Raw genomic sequence first — 22542 nt, forward strand, 5'->3', positions numbered from 1 at the left:
GATGGTCATCCAGGAGAAGACTCAGATGTTCTGGAAATATAGATGCAAGGTGTTCACTGCAGTGAAGGGAGAGAACTGAGAGCCAAATAAGTATTCAGCCCTGGGGAACGTCTAAGCTGTGGTTCAGAAATATGAGAGCGTTATTAGGATCCATCAGAAATTATGTGCGCATAGAATAATATAAGGGATGGAAAGCATTCAGCTTCTAGTAAGTTCTTTCAGTAGGTTTATGCCATGTACGCACTGGGTTTTACATGTGCATAAAGTTCTTTTTTTTTAAATCAGAGGGAGGGAAATATATATATATATATATATATATATATATATATATATATAGAGAGAGAGAGAGAGAGAGAGAGAGAGAGAGAAAGAGAGAGAGAGAAGAAAGCATCAAGCACATACCAGGATGCTAATAGTAACAGTCTGAAATGTGGTGTATAGGTATTTTTCCTTCAGACTTTGTGTACTTTTAAGCAGAAAATATCTGCATAAGTGTTCGTGAATTATACATAAATATCCAGATTTTTAACAATGTCATAAAGTGGTCATTGAAAGATCTCAGTCTCATAGGTCACGTGAGTGAGGTCACCTCCCAATCTTCTAGAAAGGGCTGGTTGTGAGCCCCTCCCTCTGTGAGTTTGGCCACTAGGGGGCGAGCTACCCACCAGGCAAGGGCTTCTATGCTTGGATTGCTCTGTAGAGTTAAAGGGGAGGCAACCATCCAAAGATCCTTCTACATTTAAATGGCTATAGACTAACAAAGACAGTCTGGGTCTGGCTGGGGAGAGAAGTGAAGAATAGTAAATACACTGCCTCTCTTGTTTTCCAGATATTTTATCCAGAAACGACAGATGTCTACGACCGGAAAAACATACCAAGGATGATCTATTGCATTCACGCGCTAAGGTGGGGAGAACGCAAGCAGACGTAAACTCCCGATTCCCTTTAAAAGTTCTTAGGTGACTTTTACCAATCTCAAGAGCCTTAAAGGTCAGGTTCAGTTTTGAATTTGTTGGTACAGAATTTAAAGCAATTGCTGCACAAAGCCACCCTTGGGCTTGGAAACTCTCGTGATGTTTTTACTATTGTTCAATATAAAAACCCAGAAAAACTAATAGAAGACCTAAATATAATAAGGAGAGGATGAAGACAGCGAGGACCCATCCGGAGTGTGCTACTGTTCTTGAGGTGGGATGTATGCGGATGTCAGGAAGACACGATAGCGAGCAGAGCCCACGGTGCTGCGACTGCTCTGGTGACTCATTAAGTTCTCAGCCCCTCCCCTTGAACCACAAATAAGAAAATGTAACACAAACCCTATTTCTTCCGACCTTCCGCCCAATAGAATTTACACTCTCAGAACTGAAAAGAAACAAACAAGTTGTTTTAAATTTGATCAAGACAGGCTGTTTTAAAGCGATTTTAACTTTCGATAAATTTTGAAAGTCTTGGAAAACCTGCTAGTTCACAGATTTCTTTCTTTTCTTCACGGGCCTGGGAAAACTGGGACTTTCAGCTGGCAACCGTTGTGGGACCCCAGCTGTGGCTGTTGTCCTGTGCACGCAGGTGAAGCTTGAGAGATTTCATGTGTGATGGAGTTTTAAATTCCTCCACAACATCTGCCTTGTGTTTGTATCGCTAGAAGTCATTTTCCTGGCAGAACCCTCCGCCTTGGGGTTTACATTAACTTCTTCCTGGCTTTTTTCTTCTGCAAAGGAAAAAGTCTTCATAATAATTCATTACAAAGCTAGCCTCCTGGAGAAAACTTTGATTATGTCATAGGATTCAACCCCCCACCCACCACCCAGCCAGATTTTTTTTTTTTTTTTGAATCAGCTTCAGAATATGACAGCTGGTGGGATAGGATAGAGGCCAAACGGCGAACTGCTTTCTCTTTCTTTTCTTCTTTATATGTGTTTGTTTGTTTTTGTTTGTTATTCTGGGGTGTGTGTGTGTGTGTGTGTGTGTGTGTGTGTGTGTGTGTGTATGCACGCACACACTTTTAGGTATACATGCATCACTGTGTGCACACAGGCGAAAGCCGCAGAGCCATGTGCAGAAGTTGGCTGACTGTCTCCTTCCACCACATTGCTGGGCTTGGTGACAAGTGCCTTCACCTGCTAGGCCATCTTGTCACCTTCTCCTTTGGAGACCGTGTCATACTGTACAGCTCAGGCTGGCCTCAAAGTCTCCATCCTCCTGCCTCAGCCTCCCCAAGATGATGGACGTACCATCAGACCAGACTTATGTTTTGTTGTTATAATTTAGAATATCTGAGAGTAGATAAATAAAATAAGGTGTAATTTCTGCAGGAGGTGCTGTGTGGGGGAGCTTCTGGGTTTGCTCTGTCTCTTCCCATGTAGCCTAAGAACCAGTATGGGTACATAGGCTGTCCTTTGGCAATGGCATGGAAAGGAGGTTTGTTTTGCTTTTTTGTGACAAGGTCCCATCTGGCTTTGAACTCACAGAGATCTGCGTGCCTCTGCCTCCTGTGTGCTGGGATTAAAAGCAAGCGTTACCACCACCCGGCCCAATAGGTTTTCTTAAAACGTTATGTGTTTCTTCTGAGGTAGTGTTTTGAGTGCACTGCTCAGCGGTCCTCAGGGAGTTCCTGTCAAAGGGTGGGGCAGTCACTTAATGCTATGTGTTAGTGCTGTTTTTGTGACCTGCTAAGCCAGTCTTTATTATGTTCCTGTATTGCTCCAATGATCTCTACATCCATAGCAGGCTCCCAGGGCAGTGTATGTGAGCTTCAGTTGATTGGCTGAAGTAGATGCCTAAGCCATATATTCTCCAACTTGCAAAGAGATAGCATGCTAAGCTCCTTTCAGGTGGAATCTTTGTTCCTAAGGAGCTACATAGAGTGGCCTAGGGGTTCACAAATGTACCACAGTTTAAACAATGGCTTGGTCAGCCCTAAATCCAAGAACGGGACCTCTCTCGTTTATCGTGGTGTGTATGTACAGAAGTCTGTGTCATGGTTCTGAATCTTTATCAGTTACTCTTCACAGATGTCTTTGTGCCTTTTTTGACATCCTGGAGAGGATACTTACTGTGTCATGCCTATCATCCATATGACCATGTTCTGTCGTGGACAACTCTCCTTCAGTCTCTGGCCTGCAGCTGCCTCTCAGGAAGGAACTGAGAAATCCCAGGAGCGTCCGAGGCTTATCTACAGAGCTCTCCTCTGCGGTGGTTTAGAAGGCTGTCAGTCTCCCAGGAGGCTGCTATTCTGTGATGCAAGGCACATTGGAAGGAAGCTGGGGAGCGGCTTTAAGGCATCCTGTATTTAATGAGTGCAGTTTGCTCCTGCTGCGGGTTGGAAGCGTTGTGTTATCCTGGCCGCAACCGCTATGGCATGACTGGAGTAGAGAGAGAGTTGTCCTTACCTGGTAGAGAATAAGCAGGCCAGAGGTTTTGATTATAGTTCAGGAGCCAAGAAGGAAGGCTACTCCAGGGAGCTTTGCTTCTCAGACCCTAACTTCCTTCTAGACTAGTCCATGGGCTGATAGACCTACAAATTTAGCTGTGACCCAGACCAAACTTGTCAGGAGTCTGATGTGGAGTTAACAAACCTGGGTTTCTTGCTTTCTTCCCCCACCTGCCCCTCACCTTTCGTCTGATACCTAATCCCAGCCTCACTGCCTGTCACCCTTGACCGCTTTACCAGCTTAGCTCGACAGTTTCCAACTTGGCCTAACTGAAAAGGACTTGCCTTCTTGGTGGGTGGCCTCCTCTTTTTCCAAGGAAATATTTATCCTTTTTTTTTCCTATTAAAAAAAGGAGCATATTCTCATTGTGGGGGGAAAGAAAACTGGAAAATGTAGAAAGAATGTTTTTAAAAGGGCTAAAATGGTCAATGTTGCAAAATCACGCAAAAACCACTGGTACTCTTTTGGAGACTTTGGACTTAAAATCTGTATGGGGCACGTTTTCCTTCTGTGGCTTCTTTTGGAATGTTCTAAAGCCTATGCAACAAAAAGAAGCACGTTCTGAAAGCCTAGCTGAGCTGCTACACTTTTTTTTTTTTTAAATGTCTGGAGGCCGTTTTATGTACACAGAAAAACAGTGTGTGTCGGATGGTGCTCTGTTTATAAAGACATAACAAGTGACATCCAGCAACTGTTAAATGTTTAAACAGTTATAGGATTGAGTGTGTCGGAATGGTGTAAACCATCATGCGATTGCTAAAACAGCGCGATTTCCTTCATATCCCTTAAGCGCAGATGTCAGGGTCATACGCTCACCACTGCAACCCGCGGTGAAAGACCCAGCTTCGTTTGCTCTTACGTTCATTGTTCACACACGAAAGTGACCTGCCCTAATGCTGCTATCCTGTCGTGATACCTAACCTGGGGCAACATGATTTAAACGTCACCAGAAATCAAAGGGCGCACCTCAAAGTCTAGTGTTGGACCCGTTCCTTATTGAACATGGCCCTTCTCTTTGGGCTCCTATCTCAAAGTAACTCAGAATCTGGCCAACGGCATCAAGTTAAACTTGATTCATAAGTCAGCGCCGTTTTCATTTCTAGGTCTGTGGCTTTCAGGTAGATTTTTTTTTTTTTTTCGTTACTGTCTACCCCTCCCTGTTACCCTACAGTGACTCGCTCCCTAAGTTTCTCTTGGCCGGTGTTATACAACACATTGTCCTGTCACAGTGATGTATTGGCCTGACCTGTTAACATTATTAGAAGCGTATGTATGCCTTTTTCGTTTTCTACTTAAAATTATAGTTGGTCTTTCTAGAGGTTTCCATCTCCTAGGAGACAAGGGAGGGGTAACTGACTGTTCTTCATGCCGTTACTGAATTGCCCCCTCAGATCTGGCTCCTGGCCTCTCTGCGTGACTGGTCAGTACTCACTGCTCTTGGATTCCCTCTCCTTCTGGCCACTTCTGTCACAACCTGTCCTCTGTGGTCCGTCCTTACCTTGGGACACTTCCTCTACTTTGGGGAGAGCTTTTGGCTGGTTCAGAGTTCCTGATCTTTAGCATTTCCTGTAGTATAAAAGCACATACTTACCTATGCTCTATAAACAGAGAAAGAACAAAGTACCTCAGCTTTAATAACTTCCTGCTGGAAAAGTGAAGCAAAGAATTGTGCATAAACTATTTATCTCCCACGACTTCCCTTTTGTACACGGTGCGGTACACTCCCGTTGATCATTTTGAACTCTGTGCCTAAGACTGAACCAAGATGACTATTTTCCTGTTTGTTCATAGCATGGTCTCTCCGTGTCTCTCAAGCTGAACTTAAACTCACTTTACTTTCTGAGTACTGGGATCGCATTTGTGGATCACCCTGCCTACCTAATACCTTCTGCATAGAATAGAGAGTTTGAGGTCATGCATGAGAGTCATGGAAGCCCCCTTGTCTCTGTAGCACCGCCCTTGGCTTCTTTGAAAAATCTTTGTATTGTGGACTCAACCAGATGTCCTTGTCCTGCTCTCCTGATTACTCCTTTAAGATATAGAATCAACTCCTGTTCAAGAAATCCCTTCAGAGTCGCACAGGACTATTGATTTTTCTAGTTTTAGCATCATAAGGGTGCTGGATGCAACTTTCCTTTCTGTGCCATTTAGTGGACCGTCACAATTCTGCAACAGTGGAAACAAGGGAGGGGTAACTGAGTGTTCTTCGTGCTGTTGCTGAATTGCCTCCTCAGATCTGGTTCCTTGCCTCTGGGGGTCTCCCCTGAGGATAAGCATTACTACAGCGCGGAAGCTTCTGTCGCTGTGTTTGGCTCTCTGGTTTTCAAATGTAGTACCAGTGCGTACCAGTCATCCACTATTTAATGCGTGCAGTTTGCTCTCGTGAGAAGCGAGGTGTTATCTTGGCCACCAGAGCTGCAGCATGGCTGGAGTAGAGCTGTAGGGTTTGTATTTGTGAGAAAGGCGGTGGCAGGCCCACTTCTGGTTGACCAGTTGTCCTAAATCTCCTGACTGCTTTGTAGAGGGCCCCTTTCCCTGGCTCTTCACGCAGTTTGATGGCTACTTGGACCTGCCAATGGAGGTGTTAGATGTGTTGCCTAGGCATGAACGTGTAATCTTCATTGATTTAACAGCTCCTTCTCTTACAGGTCTCTCTCCCTAAGAAACTGATTTACTGGATTTTCCTCTAAAATACCAGGTTGATTGCAATTCTTGCAGTGTATACTTGAATTACAAATGAGCTCTCTGGAGGCCTTAAAGCCTCCCTCCAGACTTGGGAGGGACCCATGGAGGTGGCAGTATTAGAGATTAAGGTCCTTTCCAGCTTTCGAACTCCTCCTTGGTCTGAACACCATCTCTCGCCCCACCTGTCTGAATTACTACGTGGCTATGGCAGTCATACAGAAAGCTCTTGAGCTTGTGAACCATTTCCTGAAGTCTACTTCAGTTCTAATGTGGTTTTCCATTAGTTGAAGCTTAAAGTCCCTGACAGTTGTCTTTTTTAACTTTTCAGGAAGTTTACCTGAGCTAATTTGCATGTGGAGGGACTACCTCTGGGTTCCTTTGCTTTGGGCCAAAATTTTATAAAATGGGGTCAGACTTGCACTTACTTCAGCGCAGGCCTCTGAGCTGTTGTATTTGAAACATTTAAAGGAAAAAATGCTGGAACTCAAAAACTGGAGGAGCCCTGGGAAGTTGTTTCAGCCTGGCCATTCACTACACTGAAAGCTCATCTCTGTGCCTTGCTCGGGGCCATAGAGCCATCCCTTGCCACGAGGCTTTGATTTACAAATGCCCATAGCACTTGGTACAGCCAAAATGAGCTGTTTGCCATACAGAGTCTCCCCACGTTTCTGCATGGTGTGCCCATCCCGCCTTTTAAGTTGGTGTTTCATCCCCACAGAGTCTTTAATGAACTTAGTAAAAGTAATAATAAATGTAAAACTAATAGTATTTTGTAACTTCCATTTTCACTTCCCAGCCTAGTGTCTTATGGGCTAGTGAGAGTTAGCTCCAGGCGGCCCCTTTGTGCAGGCCTACATTAGGTAACACATGTGTGGTTTACCTTTTCATGGGAGAAGAGACTTCTAACTCTATCCAGAGTGCTTGCTTAGATATTGGGCAGTGCTGGTAACGTTAATGCCACAGCTTCCCCCGAAATACTCCTGGCGCTATGTGACATGTTAGTCAGTAAACAGTACATAGCAAATCCAATATGGAGAGCCAGGTACAAGTAGCACTTATTCAGTGGATTTGGTTTTTCAATATTACGTCTCAGTTGCCTGTGAATGTCAGGTAGGAGATGGCCTCACTGGACTTAAGATGCTTGGGAAAGAGGCTTTTCGATGGATGATTCTTTTCAGCACGAGAGTGATGGATAAACATAGCTTCCAGATAGGTGTTTCCCCTTTGTATTAGTCTGCTTGGAAGACCTGTCACTCAGAGATTGGGTAGAGGACTCCACCTCGGAAGAAGCGATCTTTTTAAAAACTAATGTGAAATAGTTTGATGATAAATGTGGAAAGTTGAAAATAAATACAATATTCCTAATTCTCTGGATACGATGTTTGAGAGGCCATATGCAAGTTTCCTAAATTGATATTCCCCCATACCAGTTTAGGAAAATCTGGGATTTCCCTTTAAAAGCAGACTTCCCCGCTCTGCAAGCTAATTTCTCAGCACCACCTTGTGGTGAGTCCTAGTTAATCAGGATGTCCGTTCACTGAAATTTGTCACTTTTCCCCTGCACGGTGGAGGCACAGTGGAGATTCCTCCTACTTTCTTTATTACGAATGTGGAAAATCACCACATTCCTTTAGCACAAAGCTTGCCCTTTGGGTTGTCAACAAAGCTATGTTTGAGAAAAGGACTGGCTCGGAGCCTTCGGTCAGCCTCTACCCATGAGGTCCTGCAATCCATGCCTGCTGGACAGGTGGGACAGTCAATGTCTGTGCTACTGTGCAGAATTAAAGCTGTGTCTGTGACATCCAAACCAGCTTTAAGAAGAGCATAGTACGCAGGAGACACGGTTCAGGAAAGTAGCAATTAGATGAGTTAATGAACAAGACACAAAAGCAGCAGCATCTGGGTCTTTTAGACCAGCTCTCTGAGTGTTTCTCACATCTGACAGAATTGATGAGATAGTCATTTAAAATGTTAACTTTACTCTTGAGAAATTCCTACACGTATACTATTAAATATAATCATATCTGTCACCCATATTACCCCCAACTCCTCCATAGTCTCCCTAAAGTGCCCCCAACTTTGTGTCCTTGTGTCACTGTTTTGTTGTGGCAGGGGGACATGTTAAGGAGAATGTGGAGGCAGATTTTATATATATATAATATAATATATTAATAATATATTAATATAATATATAATTATATAATATAATATATTCTATATTATATACTATGTATATAGTGTGTATATATAAGTATATATAATTGTGTATTTACATTAGAATATAGTATATAATTGTATATATTAGCATATGATATATAGCATATATTAGTATGTATAACATATGACATATATATATATATATATATATATCCCACTTAAGTCCAGTTAGTGCTGCCTATGTGCATGGTTGTGGATCTTTCCACTATAACATCAAAAGTCTATTGGTGGCTATATCCAAAAAATGAGAGAGACAGAGAGAGGGAGAGAGAGAGAGAGAGAGAGACAGACAGACAGACAGACAGACAGACAGACAGAGACAGAGAGAGAGAGACAGGAGAGAGGAGAGAAGAAAAAGAGAAGAGATCCCCTCCTATTCAATACCACCTTGATGATATGATGCTATGATGCTCAGGGAACATTGAGGACAAAGGGATGGACTGTAAAAGCCAGAAAAATGGGCAGAGAACTGTAAAATGCAGTTTTCTGGCAGGGCATGCCTGTCACACTGGTGAGTTCACAGCAGCTGAAGTTCCCTGCACGTGACCTGCACAAGACCGTAATTAAAATACTTTTGAAATAAAATCAGCGATGTCACCCAGTGGTGACATTACATTATATTTAAAAGATGTAAACAGCTCCTCCCCCAAAAGCAAATGGATAAGACAGGATTGAGAAACAAGCTGGGAGGAGGCTACAACCAGCAACTACAGGGGACATGGCCTGGCTGGAGGCCATCACAGCCTTCGTTCCAGGCAGGTAGAGCAATGCAGAGGTTCAGAGCATGGAGTGATCAGCTTGGACAGGCTGGGCCTCGGGCTCTGTTCTAAGATGGGCAAATGATGGTTCTGATGGCTGGAGAGCAACTCAGTGCTACAGGCAGCTAAAGGCTTGGAGAGGGACAGAGGGATCCAAACATGGGTATCCACACCTGTAATCCAAGCACCTGGGAGACAGAATTGAAGACCAAACTGGGCCATGTAGATGACCCTAGGTCTGTCTCACAACAGCAGCTGTCACCAAGGGAGACAAATGTCAGCCAGAGTAGATGCTAACACAGACCTTTTTGTTGGTTCCCTTGCTCCCCACAGAGTCCCCGATGCTATGGTCCATAGTGGATTAACCACAAGGCCCGAATACTGACAAAAGCCCAAATCAAGATACCAGATATTTAAGGGAAAATGACCCCGTGAGGATTGAGTTGAGAGTGTACCAGCATCAGTAAAACAGAAGACTGCAGGAGCCACCAAAGACTCACTGAATTTACGAGATTCCAGAAACGGTTTCTCCGGCACCTAACCTAGCAAAACCAAGGAGAAAATTAAGAAAGGAAAGTTTTCCTGTCAGAAAGAAATTAGTAAAACTTGTTACCTAACATTTTAAGGCAAAATGCAAAACTAAAGGCACAGAATCGAAGTCTAGACCATCTTAGTGTTACACACACAGAGAAATGGAGGCGGAGCTAGATTAAGGGTAAGGGCAACTAATTAGCTCAGGTTTTGGTATGAGAATGTAGCTTTAAGATTAAGTTAAACTAGTAGAGTTTTCACGTGGTACTATGCCTTAAAGAGACAGCATGCGCTATACCTGGGAGAGACATACAATGTTGGTTTTCCTCACTGGCTTCCTCTCAGTGTTCTTAGGAGATGTAGTGAATTGGTAGAGGGAGGTGGAGGAAACCACCTCTGAATGAAATTGACGAGACAACCAAGGTGCGTTTTTTACTGTTTTCCCATTTCTTAGGCGCTTACCTATCTTTGAAGCTGTGACAGATCTTTCAGATGTGCCTAGTTTTGAGGTCCCCAGGGAGACGTGAGGGGCTGGCGTTTCAGCTGCACTGTGCTGTAGGAGTTCCCTTTTCTGTTGTTAACCTTCCTTTTTGCAATGCTGGGACGGCATCCAGGGTCTGGTATGTGCCAGGCAAACACTCTCCTCTAGGCGCCTCACAGCCCACGGGTTCCCTTTCAGAACTGCATCCTTTCCCCAGGTAACAGTGAATTAAGAAATGCTTCCTAAAACAGTATGGCTCTGTAAATGTCACCACGGTCTCCTCCTGTGACCTTGTTTAGCGTGACCTTTGCCGGCACAGTTTTCAATGACTGCAAATGGGTTTTGATCCTTGATCAAAGAGGATCTCAAGATGTAGACTTTAAGGTAAGGCATGTATCTTGCCTTTCTGGTTTTGAATTACCGACGCATGACTCTTCACAGCAAAAGTTGAATGTTCTCTTCCTTGTAAGATGAAGATCAGAATTTGGCACCAAATTAAAAATTACCATATAATAAAAGTTACCTGCCACTTGTTGTTTGTCCTTTGGTATGGCTTTGAAGGAAAAAGGAGGAAATGAGAGAAAGGTCAATAATAATTCCCCAGAATTCTTAAAATAAAAATATTCGTTAATAAGTATTTCCTAGAAAACCTGTAAATGACCAGTGCCTCTGTAAAAGCCGATTTATCCTCACCACTGACAAACAGAAAGGCAGACTTAACATGACATTACCTCTCGTTGGGAATGTCTTCTTCCTGTCTCCTCCTCCCCTCCCTCTTCTTCCCTCCTACTCCCTTACACCTTCCCCCCCTTCTTCTCCTCTGTTTCTTAATTAGGGTTTCATTACTCTGAAGAGACCATGACCAAGGCAACTCTTATAAAGGAAAACATTTAATTAGGGCTTACACTTTCAGAAGTTTATCCATTATCGTCATGGCAGGAAGCATGGCGGCGTGCAGGGAGACACAGTGTTGGAGGAACCCAGAGTTCTACATCTTGATCCAAAGGCAGCAGAAGGACATTGTGTGCCACACTGAGTATAGCTTGGACGTATATGAGACCTCAAAGCTCTGCCCCAGTGACACTTCCTCCAACAAGGCCACACCACCTAACAGTGTCAACTTCCTATGCAAAACGCAGTCAGACACAAGACTTTATGGGGCCTTTTCTATTCGAGCCACCACGCTCTCCTTCTCCCCTACTCCTAAGTGCTGGGGCTTGAACCTGGGGCCTTGAACCCACTGAGCCCCTGGAAAGTCTTTGTTGATAATACTGTGAAATGATATGGAGATAAGGAAACCGGTATTCACCACAGGAGGGCCGTGTGCATCTGAGGTGAATAGTCAGCATCATACAGTTGCTATACTCTATATCAGATGCAGTTCCTACGGAGGATGTGAGGGCTGGGAGCCTGAGGTGCTGGCTGGATAGGTAGGTATATACCCAGGGTGTATAGCGCTATACACAGCTCTCCCTACAGCTGTGAGGTGACTGAGAGTGGGAAAGAATGAGTAATTGATGAGTCTGAGACTCCCTAAGGGATCACACCCACCAAGGGCCAGCCAGCACCTGGTATAACACCTTGGTTCCCAGGTCTATGCAGGGGGACACACTAGTTATAAAAGCCACTAAACTGAGGGATGTGCAGACATTTGGTACCTGTTGGGTATTTACTGATTCCTTCAAGTTAACTTACAACTTCACAACTTATTTTTCTCCTTGCTTTGTCCCAGATTGACCTTGAACTCTACGACCCTTTTTTTTTTTTAAGATTTATTTATTTTATATATGTTTGTACACTGTAGCTGTCTTCAGAAGAGGGCATAGGATCCCACTACAGATGGTTGTGAGCCACCATGTGGTTGCTGGGAATTGAACTCAGGCCCTTTGGAAGAGCAGTCGATGCTCTTAACCACTGAGCCATCTCTCCAGATCCCTACTGTGACCCTTTAATACAGTTCCTCAAGTTGTAGTGACCCTTAACCATAAAACTATTCCCATTGCTACTTCATAATGGAATTTTGTTGTTGTTATGAATTGTAATGTAAATATGAATATGCAGGATGTCTTAGAGTTTTCTAGAGTCACAGAACTTATGGAATGTCTCTCTATATAAGGGAATTTGTTGTGATGATGTACAGTCTGTAGTCCAACTAACCCAACAATGGGCAGCTGTGAATGTGAAGTCCAAGAATCTAGTAGTTGTTCAGTCCCACGAGGCTGGGTGTTTAAGCTGGTCTTCTGTAGAAGTGGGTTCCAACAGTTGTGCTGGCAAGTGAATGGAAGCAGACCAAGAAGAGTGAATCTTCCTTCTTCCAAGGTCCTTATGTAGGCCTTCAGCAGAAGGTTGGCTCTAATTAAAGGTATAAACCACCATGCCTGGATCTGGGACTTTCTTTGTCCCAGGCTGACCTTGAACTCAGAGATCTGCTTGCCTCAGTCTCTTGAATTAAAGGCCAATAATTCCTTGCCTGGATCCAAACTTTTCATGGCCACTGTGCCTCAAGATCTTCATGTCAAGATCCAGGTCAGAAACTTGTATCTCCCAGCCTCAAGATCTGGATCACAGGTGTGCCCTCCAATTCTGGATTGTAGTTCATTCCAGATGTAATCAAGCTGACAACCAGGAATAGCGATCACACAGAATATCTGATATGTGACCTCTAAGAAGGTTCAACCCCAAGGGGTCTCAACCCAAAAGTTGAGAACCACAGTCCTAAACAATGAGTGATGCTTCGTAACACGGTTCATAGTAGATTTTGGCTCCCAGTGAACACAGCTAGAAAATCAAACCAAGTTTAAGTTCTGCAAAAATGAAAAGATTTTAATTTGGGGGGCTTTAGGAGTTGATTTGTTTGTTTGTTTAGGGCTGGGGATTAAACACAGGGTTTTATACTTAATTAGGCAAGGTCTTCACAGCTAAGCCACATTCTCAGCCAGAGAATGATTTTTTAAAAAATCTTTTAATCAAAGAGGACAAGTGAATGCAATCTTGTCCATCCTTGATTTTTTTTTGAGACATGGTCTCCCTCATGTATCCCAAACTTGCCGGGCACTTGTAGGCCAGGGTGGCCTCATTCTTGAGATCCAGCCACTTCCATCTCTGAATGCTGGAGAATTACTGCTGTGTACCACATCCAGCCATGCAATGGCTTTTTAAGTCTTAGTTTGGCAAAATAGATTGAAAGATTTTGTTCTATGTTTACCTTTTCTGGCTTGGAATTTTATTAGAGGAGTTATTTAACACCTATCTACAGAGAGATGTGTCTGTGTGTGTGTGTGTGTGTGTGTGTGTGTGTGTGTGTGTGTGTGTTACCATCTAAATGCTTAGAATTGCTTAAGTTAAGGTATGTCCATATTCTAGAAAAATATGTAAGTTTATAGTATAGAAAATAGAAAAACTACATCAAACAGAATTTTATGAAAAAATTTAATTTTTAGCTCTGAATGGTAATTCCCTTAACTGCTTCCTTCCTTCCCTCTCTCCTTATTCCTTTCCTTTCTTCCTCCCATCCTCCCCCCACCCCCTCTCTCCTCTTTTTCCATGGCGTGGTTATGCTCTGTGGTCTCAGGTAGTCTCATACCTCCTGTTCTCAGTCCTTGTTCAGCTGGTTCTATAGGTTACCTGACTGCACCCACCTGGGTGGATGGGGATTTTCTTTGCAATATTTTAACCATCGATCTTTCATTTTTAGCTGCTGCCATATATTGATATAGATACTTATGTTGTGGAAATTACAATCAAAGAAATTCATTTCCATGCAAGCTGCTTATGTTGACTAATCGTGTATTTGAGAACTTTTATTACCTTTGAGAAAGCTTTATCTGAATTACTTTATTTGAAAGTTATTGGATTTTATAATCTGCCAAGATCCATCTAACACAACATTGGGAGTATTCATATTAAAATGTTCAAATCATCAAAACCACCCTCAGATCATTTCCCATGTATATTCTTATGTAATTCTTTTACTTCTAATTAAAGTTTCATGGATTTTAAACCTACCAGATGAACGATAAAGTGAAAACAGGCTTTCTTTTGAATGATGCTCGGAATTAACCTCAGGGTTGGGAAGGTCGGTAGAACGTGCAACAGAGCACATAGAATTGATTAGAGGCAGCACATACTCAAATCTTGTTGATAGAATTTGCATGCCAGGTTCTGCACCTTTTGTCAGGTTATGGGTAGATTAGTGGGCGCCATCATAAATTACCTAAGTGATTTACCTTACAGTGAGGCCTGTGTCTTCTACTTAGCAATATGTGCACACCATAACTGATTTTTTAATGTCACACCGTCCATGATCATTTTATTGGTCTATTGGTTCAGAAATATGAAACATAGGTCTAGGTGACTATCAAAAACTCCAGTTAAACTGTTCTTTGAGACAAATGAGAATCTGTTAAGGAATATCTGTAAAAACTATATCTATTGCCTGTTGTTTCATATTAGCTCTCTTTTTATTATCTTTATGTTGGCCTTTATTTTAATTGTATGCGTGTGAGTGTTTTGTCTCCATACCTCTGTGGACCATATGCATGCAGTGCCTCTGGAGACCAGAAGGTCATCATATCCCTTGGGACTGCAGTTACAGGTGATTGTAAGCTGCCCCGTGGGTGCAGGGAATTGAACCTGGATCCTCTAGAAGAACAGCCGGTGCTCTTATCCACTGAGCCATCTCTCCAGCCCACTAGCTGTGGTCTTACTCTTCTTACACATGAGTGGTGGAAAGATCCCTGTGCTGCACAACACCACTGTTTGGGTTGTTGCCTAGAGTTAGCTCTGGTGGTGTCCAGCTGGACTGTGGAACCCTGTGAGGCACTCTAGGCTATGAGAGCTCTCTTGGACCCTTCTCAATTGAAAACATTCTTTACTCCTATGTACACTGTAGGACTTACATACTAAAGGCTCTGATGGCTTTACATTTTGTCTTTCAGTTTGTATCTGTTTAAACTGGGGATTGCACCCCAGATCCAGGATTTGCTGGGAAAAGTGGATTTCACAGGTACTTCTTTTTCCCTCTCTGTCTTCTCCTCTGCAATCCAGTGATAAGAAAGCAGGCAGATGCCTCCTTCCCTTTGATTTTACTTGTTCCCTCCTTCCTCTAGACCAGCGGTTCTCAACCTAGGTCCTAATGCTAGAACCTATTAATATAGTTCCTCATGCTGTGCTGACCCCCAACCATATAATTATTTTCATTGCTACTTCTTAGCTGTAATTTCACTACTGTTATGAGTCTTAATGTAAATATCTGATAGCCAGGATATCTGATATGCCACCCCTGTGAAAGGATCGTTTGGCCTCCAACTGGGTTGCAACCGACCCACAGAGAACCACTGCTCTGTACCAATGAGGGAAAACCTGCCATCTTGGTTTCCTTCCAGGAAGTGGCGGGGATGAGAAAGTACCCTGATGAGAGTAACTCAGGAGAAAGGGTTTTAGCTCATGGCACAAGGTTCAGTCTATCATGGTGGTGTCATCCGGGCATTGGGAGAATGAAGAAGCTGGTCACATTATGGCCACAGTCAGAGAGATCGGTGATTTGCCTGGGGCCTACCTGGATCCCTTCTTCCAGGTTTATGGCATGAAAGACGCAAGCAAGTTGTTTAGAAATGGGCCCACCTTCCTGAGGAAGAGGATCTCCCTCCTGCCTTCACCCCTGGGGGCTCCCTTTGATTTTTGTTTTCTGTCACCCTTTCAGAGGAGGAAATCAGTAATATGAGGAAAGAACTGGAGAAGTACGGGATACAGATGCCAGCTTTCAGCAAAATCGGCGGCATTCTGGCCAGCGAGCTGTCCGTGGACGAAGCTGCACGTAAGCCGGCCTCACACCCATGCTTGGCCTTGGACTGCAACTGATCCATAGGCGTTTGCTGATTCTAATGACATAAAGCAGGATACTTAGAAGATAGTTTTAAAACCCTAATGGTTTTACTTCTTTTGAGTTTTGTTGTTGTTAGTAGTGGTGGTTGTTGTTGTTGGTGGTGGTGGTGATGATGGTGATGATGATGGTGGTGATGATGATGGTGGTGATGATGATGATGATTCTGGCTTACTCACCACCCCCAACACCAACTGTAACCAAATGAAGTGAATATGAATAACTTCATGGTTTTACTGTCTTCATCACAAAATCTGCCTAGAACTGGATCACTTGGGTCCTTTCTCTTCTTACCACTTCCAAGTTCAAAACACCCACATCTCTAACAGCAGCATCCACCTGCTAAGATCTGCAGGGGGCCTTACTCGCCCCAGCCTCAGCACAGGGTTAACCTGTTGGAGCAGAATAGGCTTGGTTTGCCCACACAGCCGAGGGGCTGCTTTCCATCTGATGCCACTTTCCCTTGGCAGAGGATCCTTGCCCTTCTTCTACGGTGTCTCTTTATGAGGCTGGTGACTGCCAATGTATCTTGCAGAAAGTCCAGCAAGTGTCAGCATGCTCACCACATTGGCAGGAGCACAGTCAACACGAAGAACAGTGACATTTTTGTTCTAGTGTCATTCAAGGTTATTTGTTTGACTTTGGACTTTGAACTTGAATATATGCGATGCGAACGTAGAGATTTCAGGAGTAATTTTTGCTCTGCAAAACATTTCTCTACCTGCCATGCCGGGGTATATTCTGCTGCGACTCTTTCAATGTTGCAAGCTACATTATAGATACGGTTTAGAACCCACTTGTGTTCCGTTGGGCTCTGTTGCTCTGTTCAGGAAGCAGGGGCTGACTCTGTGCCCTAGTGAATGGCCCAACACCCGGTCCATCTCAAGGCATGAACAAATATATAGGGGTTATTCACAGATGCTGGGACAAAGACTGAGGACAGGTGAGCTTGCAGGGAGATCGGCAGGTGTTCCACGATTTGTCCGAGGTCTCTCCTTTGCTGTGCTGTGTGTACAGATGTGCATACACATACACACGAGTGCGTTGTATATATAAGCCAATTGTTCCTATGGAGCTGTCCACATTGTTATTGGAGACAAGGTCTTTCACTGGGACCTGAGGCTAGATAATTAGGCTAGGCTAGCTCAGCCAGCTAACTCTGGGGACTCACCTGTGTCTGCCTCCCCAGTGTTGGGATTGCAAGCACATGCCCCACGCCTGGCTCCTTACATAATGCGAGCCCTTTCCAACTGAGCTGTCTCCCCATACCTGTGCTCCCTTTTACCTCCTTGGAAGCTGAAGAACGAGTTCCTGGGCTGTCGATGCTGTCAAAGATGATTGAAGAGAAGTCTCTCTCTTTACCTTCCAGTGCATGCTGCAGTCATAGCCATTAATGAGGCTATCGAGAAGGGAGTGGCCAAGCAGACCATTATAACACTAAGAAACCCCAATGCGGTGTTAACTTGTGTGGATGACAGCCTCTCCCAGGAGTACCAGAAAGAACTGTGGGAAGCCAAGAAGAAAAAAGAGGAAACCGCAAAACTGAAGGTACTTAGCTGGAGTCCGGGTGATCCCTGTCCGAACGATATGGTTATGAGATTCTAACGTGGAAAGCTGTTACTAACGTTGACCGTGGTGCCTTATGAATCAACTGGCTGTGGCCTTTCTTGATTTGGGTGGGATCAAAGAGCTAGAAAACCTTAAATTAAGTAACATAAGAATAATATATTCTTTCATGATGGACACTGCAGGACTGAATATCATGTTATAAACTTAGAGACAGCAGCTGTAGGCCATCCTTCTTTGATATCATCTTTAGGCTCAGTGCCAACTATGAAAATTTCGTATCAATGAGCAGACATCAATGGTTTAACAAGGAAATGCTCAGAAAAGAAGTTGTTTGATGCCTCTCCACATTTTCCCAACCTTGAACCCATCTTATCTGAACGCGTCCTTCGCCTAATGAGAAAGCCCACTGCTGATCCCAACTCTAAACCCACCTACTTCTTGGATCATCTTGGTTGCCAACTTCATCCACACTGACACTTGTACTCCACACCAGCTCTTCTCTCACTGAGCTCTGAGCTCCCTTACGTCTTTGATGACTTTTCCTTGCCTGGTAGCTTTTGGCCTGTCAGTGGCCCACCTACCCCGAGAGGCTCTGCTCCTGGCCTGGTAGAAGTCTTGGCTGTAACAATTCTCAGCATTGACCTCTTGGAGTCTCTTCCTACTTCCTCTTTCTTTTGGAATTCTCCAAGTCTCACGTTGACCTTTTCTATTCTCCCTTCATCGAGCCACCCACTTGCTGAAGAAATGAGCTAATAGCTAGCTCTAAGCAAGCCCTTCCCAGGTCATCCTGTCCACCCCTGCCGAATTTGCATTCTACATCCCTAAGACCTTATACCAACCACAGCAGAAGGATCATAATTCCCACTGGCCCTCATCACGCTGTTCCGTGCTCAGCTTCCATGGTTGAGGGGAGCACCACCTTGTCTAGAATGTCCCCTGAATCCTGCTCCTAGCTGGATTCTGTGGCCTCCTCCTCCCATCTCGAATCCATTGTCTCTCAGTCTCACAGGCTGGCCTCCAGGGTTTCCACAGGACTCTCACAACTCCTTCTTCCACCTGTGTCTCTCTGGTTTCCTATCATCCTCCGAATGTGAGGTGGAAGGATTCGTGTTTAATTCAGATCTGATAGCACCTCACTAAAAACCTGTCCTGATTCTCTTCTTCCTCCTTAAATTAAGCACAGGGTCGGTGCACACCTTTAATTCCTGAACTTAGAAGACAGAGACAGGCTGATCTCTATGAAGTCAAAACCAGCCTGGTACAGAAATTGAGGTCCAGACCAGATAGGGCCACAGAGTGAACCCTGTCTCAAATGAGATAAAACACAAGAAAATAAAACAAACGGAATTAAGTACAAGTGCTTAACTTGGCCTCTGCAACACATCATCTTTTTTCTAACCGTGACATGCACCCTAAGCTCTGTGACCCACCTGCCAACAGCCCATTGCTTCTCTCTACTCTGCTCCTCCTCCCGATTTGCCTCAGTTGTTACCACGGTTTAAGTTTTTCTTTCCAAATGAGTCTGACTGTATTCCTCTAACTAGACTGTAATCTTGTCTATGCATATTTGTTTTCTCCGGTTTTTAATTTTGTTAGACAAACTCAAATGAAATTTCCAGTATCTCCCTGTTTTGCCTCTGCAAACGTGGCCATATTGACTGATCCCCTTCTAATTGTTCCCCGTTAGAGACTTAGCTTTGTTCACACAGCAGCCCACCATGCTGTTGGTCCTTGTACTTCTTGCTGGTTGTTCCTCCCCACAGAGTCCTGCACAGAGCAGGTATCCCACGGGTGCTCATGGCGATTACAAGTGAGAAGGAGCAAGCCCCCTGTCTTAGTCAGGGTTTTACTGCTGTGAACAGACACCATGACCAAGACAACTCTTATAAAAGTCAACATTTAATTGGGGCTGGCTTATAGGTCCAGTATCATCAAGGCAAGGAGCATGGCAGCATCCAGGCAGGCATGGTGCAGGAGGAGCTGAGAGTTCAACATCTTCATCTGAAGGCTGCTAGGAGAATACTGACTTCCAGGCAGCTAGGGTGAGGGTCTTAAAGCCCACCCCACAGTGATACACCTACTCCAACAGGGCCACGCCTTCTGATAGTGCCACTCCTTGGGCCAAGCATATACAAACTATCACACCCCCTTTCTTCTTTTGAGTTTCCTACTTTGGAAACATCGAACTGAAGCTCAGGGGATCAGTGAAGATTTTGTTTTGCAGAACAGCTGTATTTCAGAGGAAGAGAGAGACGCATATGAGGAGCTGCTGACACAGGCAGAAATTCAGAGCAACATCCATGCGGTCAACAGTAAGTGATGGGACTAAATGCTGGGAATGGATAGTTCTATATGGTGCAAGCTTTCTTTGCCAGAATCTGCAAAACTCTGCATGCATAACTTGCAAAATTGCCTTATGTAATGAGAAGTCTGTCAATGCTGCTTCTTGTCCTGATGCGATATCCCATGGTTTCCCAGTGAGTCTTCCTCACTGATACTGTTGCTGGTCCACACAACGACCTGTCAAAGTGTCTAGAAACTGCCTCATTCCTGCCCTCCTGTGGCCTGTGCCATTTTGGATCTGTGTCTTGTAGGATTGACACTGTTATTTAGCAAAAGATTACAATGTAATGCAAGTGGCTCTTTACAATATTATTAGCAATTCTGCTTTTTATTCCTCATAGGCTTTAGTTTATAGGGTTTTTTCTTTTTCTTTTTTCTTTTTCTTCTTTTTTATTTCTTTTATTTCTCTTTATTTTTTCCAGCTTCTATAGCTTTACTGTAACTGAATGAGACTACTCGGGGGAGGCAAAATTAAGTTACATGATAGCAAGTTTGGGTCTATGCTCCTGAGCCTGTGTGGCGGTTACATAGTTCAGTTCCTCTACACACTATTCAGTTGGGCAACGTGTGTTCTAGTTTCTTTTCTGTTCGGTGTCAAAACTCTTTGACCCAATTCAACCTACGGGAGGAAAGGATCCATTTGACTCATCATACAGGTCATGGTCCATCACCAAGGGGAGTGAGTGGAAGTGGGAATCTAGCGTGTCAGGGTTTTTAATCGCTGCAACGGAACACCATGACCAAACAGCAAGCCGTGTAGGAAAGGGTTTATTTGACCTGTACTTCCATATTGCTGTTTATTGAAGGAAGTCAGGATCAAGACAGGAACTCAAGCAAAGCAGGAATCTGCAGGCAGGAGCTGATGCAGAGGCCGTGGAGTGGTGCTGTTCACTGTCTTGCTTCCCCTGGCTTGCTCAGCCTGCTTTTTCATGGAACCCAGGACCAGCAGCCTAGGGATGGCACCACCCACAGTGGGCTGGAACCTCCCCTCTAAAATCACTAATTAAGAAAAATGCCTAACAGCTGGAACCTATGGACATTTTCTCAATTGAGGATCCCTCTTTTCCGATAACTCCAGTTTGTGTGTCAGGCTGACGTAAGACGAGCTAGCCAGCTCAAGCAGGAACTAGAAGCAGAGCCATGGAGGAGTTCTGTTTGCTGGCCCAATTGCAGGCTTGTACTTAGAAAGCTTAGCTTGCTTTCTGATACAGGACCACCTGCCCAAGGAAGGTCACCATCTAACGTGGGCTAGACCCTCCCACACCCATAATAATCAAGAGAGTCTCCGGAAGTCAGGTTCACAGTACAATCTGGGCATTCCTTCAAATGAGAGTCCCTTCTCAGGAGCCTCTAGGGTGTTTCAACCTGATTGTTAAAGCTAACTGGAACAGGCTGTAAAAAATAGAAAACTTAGGTAGTTAAAAATGATCGGATGTGAATTTAGATCCATCGATCATTAGACTTTTCCTCCCTCTAGTCAAAGTTTAGTCTTTATCTGAACATCAGAAGAGGCAGTAAGCAATTCTGTTTGATATTTATTCTCACTGTATTAATATACGTAGCCCATATTTTCCCCAAACTGTTAATACACGGAAGACCACTAAACCCCTTTAATAGATCACATGAACTTCTACTGAGTTTAAAATTAGAGTGTCTGCCAAGCAGAGCAGTCTGAAAGTTGTCTCTTGCTTCACCTCCTAGATGGGTGGGGAACAATCCTCACTGCTTTGAACACTCAAAGAAATACACACCTGCAGGCCTGGCTGAGAGGTCCGCTCCTAAGTTGTTAGAGGGTCTAGTCCTGTAGGGACTAATGATACCAAGGCAGATTAATTCATGTCAGTGTCTGGCAGAAAGAACATCCGAGCTTGAGAATTTAGCTCACACACAAAATGCATGAGAGCTCACTGCTGCGGTGTTTGCATCCATACCTTACACATGTTCTTTTGCTACCTGATGAGGATTCTGAAACTCAAATGCTTCAGGACATCACAATCACGAGCCTTCCCTTTTTTTTTTTTTTTTTGCCAAGTGAATTCTTTCTTTTTAAAAAAACTTATTTATTTATTCTATATAAGTACACTGCCGCTGTCTTCAGACACACCAGAAGAGGGCACCGGATCCCATTACAGATGGCTGTGAGTCACCATGTGGTTGCTGGGAATTGAACTCAGGACCTCTGGAAGAGCAGTCAGTGCTCTTAACCACTGAGCCATATCTCCAGCCTGATTCATTCTTTCTTTCTTTCTTTCTTTCATTCTTTTCTTTCTTTCTTTCTTTCTTTCTTTCTTTCTTTCTTTTTTTTTTAAATAAAGGACAACATTTCATTGGAGCTGGCTTACAGGCTCAGAGGTTCAGTCCAGTATCATCAACGCAAGGAACATGGTAGCATCCAGGCAGGCATGGTGCAGGAGGAGCTGAGAGTTCTACATCTTCATCTGAAGGCTGCTAGCGCAGAATACTGACTTCCAGGCAGCTAGGATGAGGGTCTTTCTTATAGCCCACACCCACAGTGACACACCTGCTCCAACAAGGCCACACCTTTTTTTTTTTTAAAGGTTTGTTTTATGTAAGTACACTCTTCAGACACACCAGAAGAGGGCATCGGATCCCATTACAGATGGTTGTGAGCCACCATGTGGTTGC

The 22542-nt window shown here is 44.0% G+C and overlaps 1 protein-coding gene across 1 annotated transcript in view; it reads left to right on the forward strand.

Annotated features, from left to right (window-relative positions):
* Iqgap2 (IQ motif containing GTPase activating protein 2) overlaps nt 1–22542 on the forward strand; it is a 274420-nt gene that overhangs the window by 145719 nt on the left and 106159 nt on the right. Inside the window, exons 5-9 of the mRNA XM_032897047.1 lie at nt 830–906; nt 15041–15108; nt 15805–15918; nt 17354–17532; nt 19778–19865. Of these exons, the coding sequence (XP_032752938.1) occupies nt 830–906; nt 15041–15108; nt 15805–15918; nt 17354–17532; nt 19778–19865 (526 nt within the window). The remainder of the gene's footprint in view (nt 1–829; nt 907–15040; nt 15109–15804; nt 15919–17353; nt 17533–19777; nt 19866–22542) is intronic.

The sequence above is a fragment of the Rattus rattus genome, chromosome 3 (genome assembly GCF_011064425.1).
Source record: "Rattus rattus isolate New Zealand chromosome 3, Rrattus_CSIRO_v1, whole genome shotgun sequence".
Taxonomy (NCBI): domain Eukaryota; kingdom Metazoa; phylum Chordata; class Mammalia; order Rodentia; family Muridae; genus Rattus; species Rattus rattus.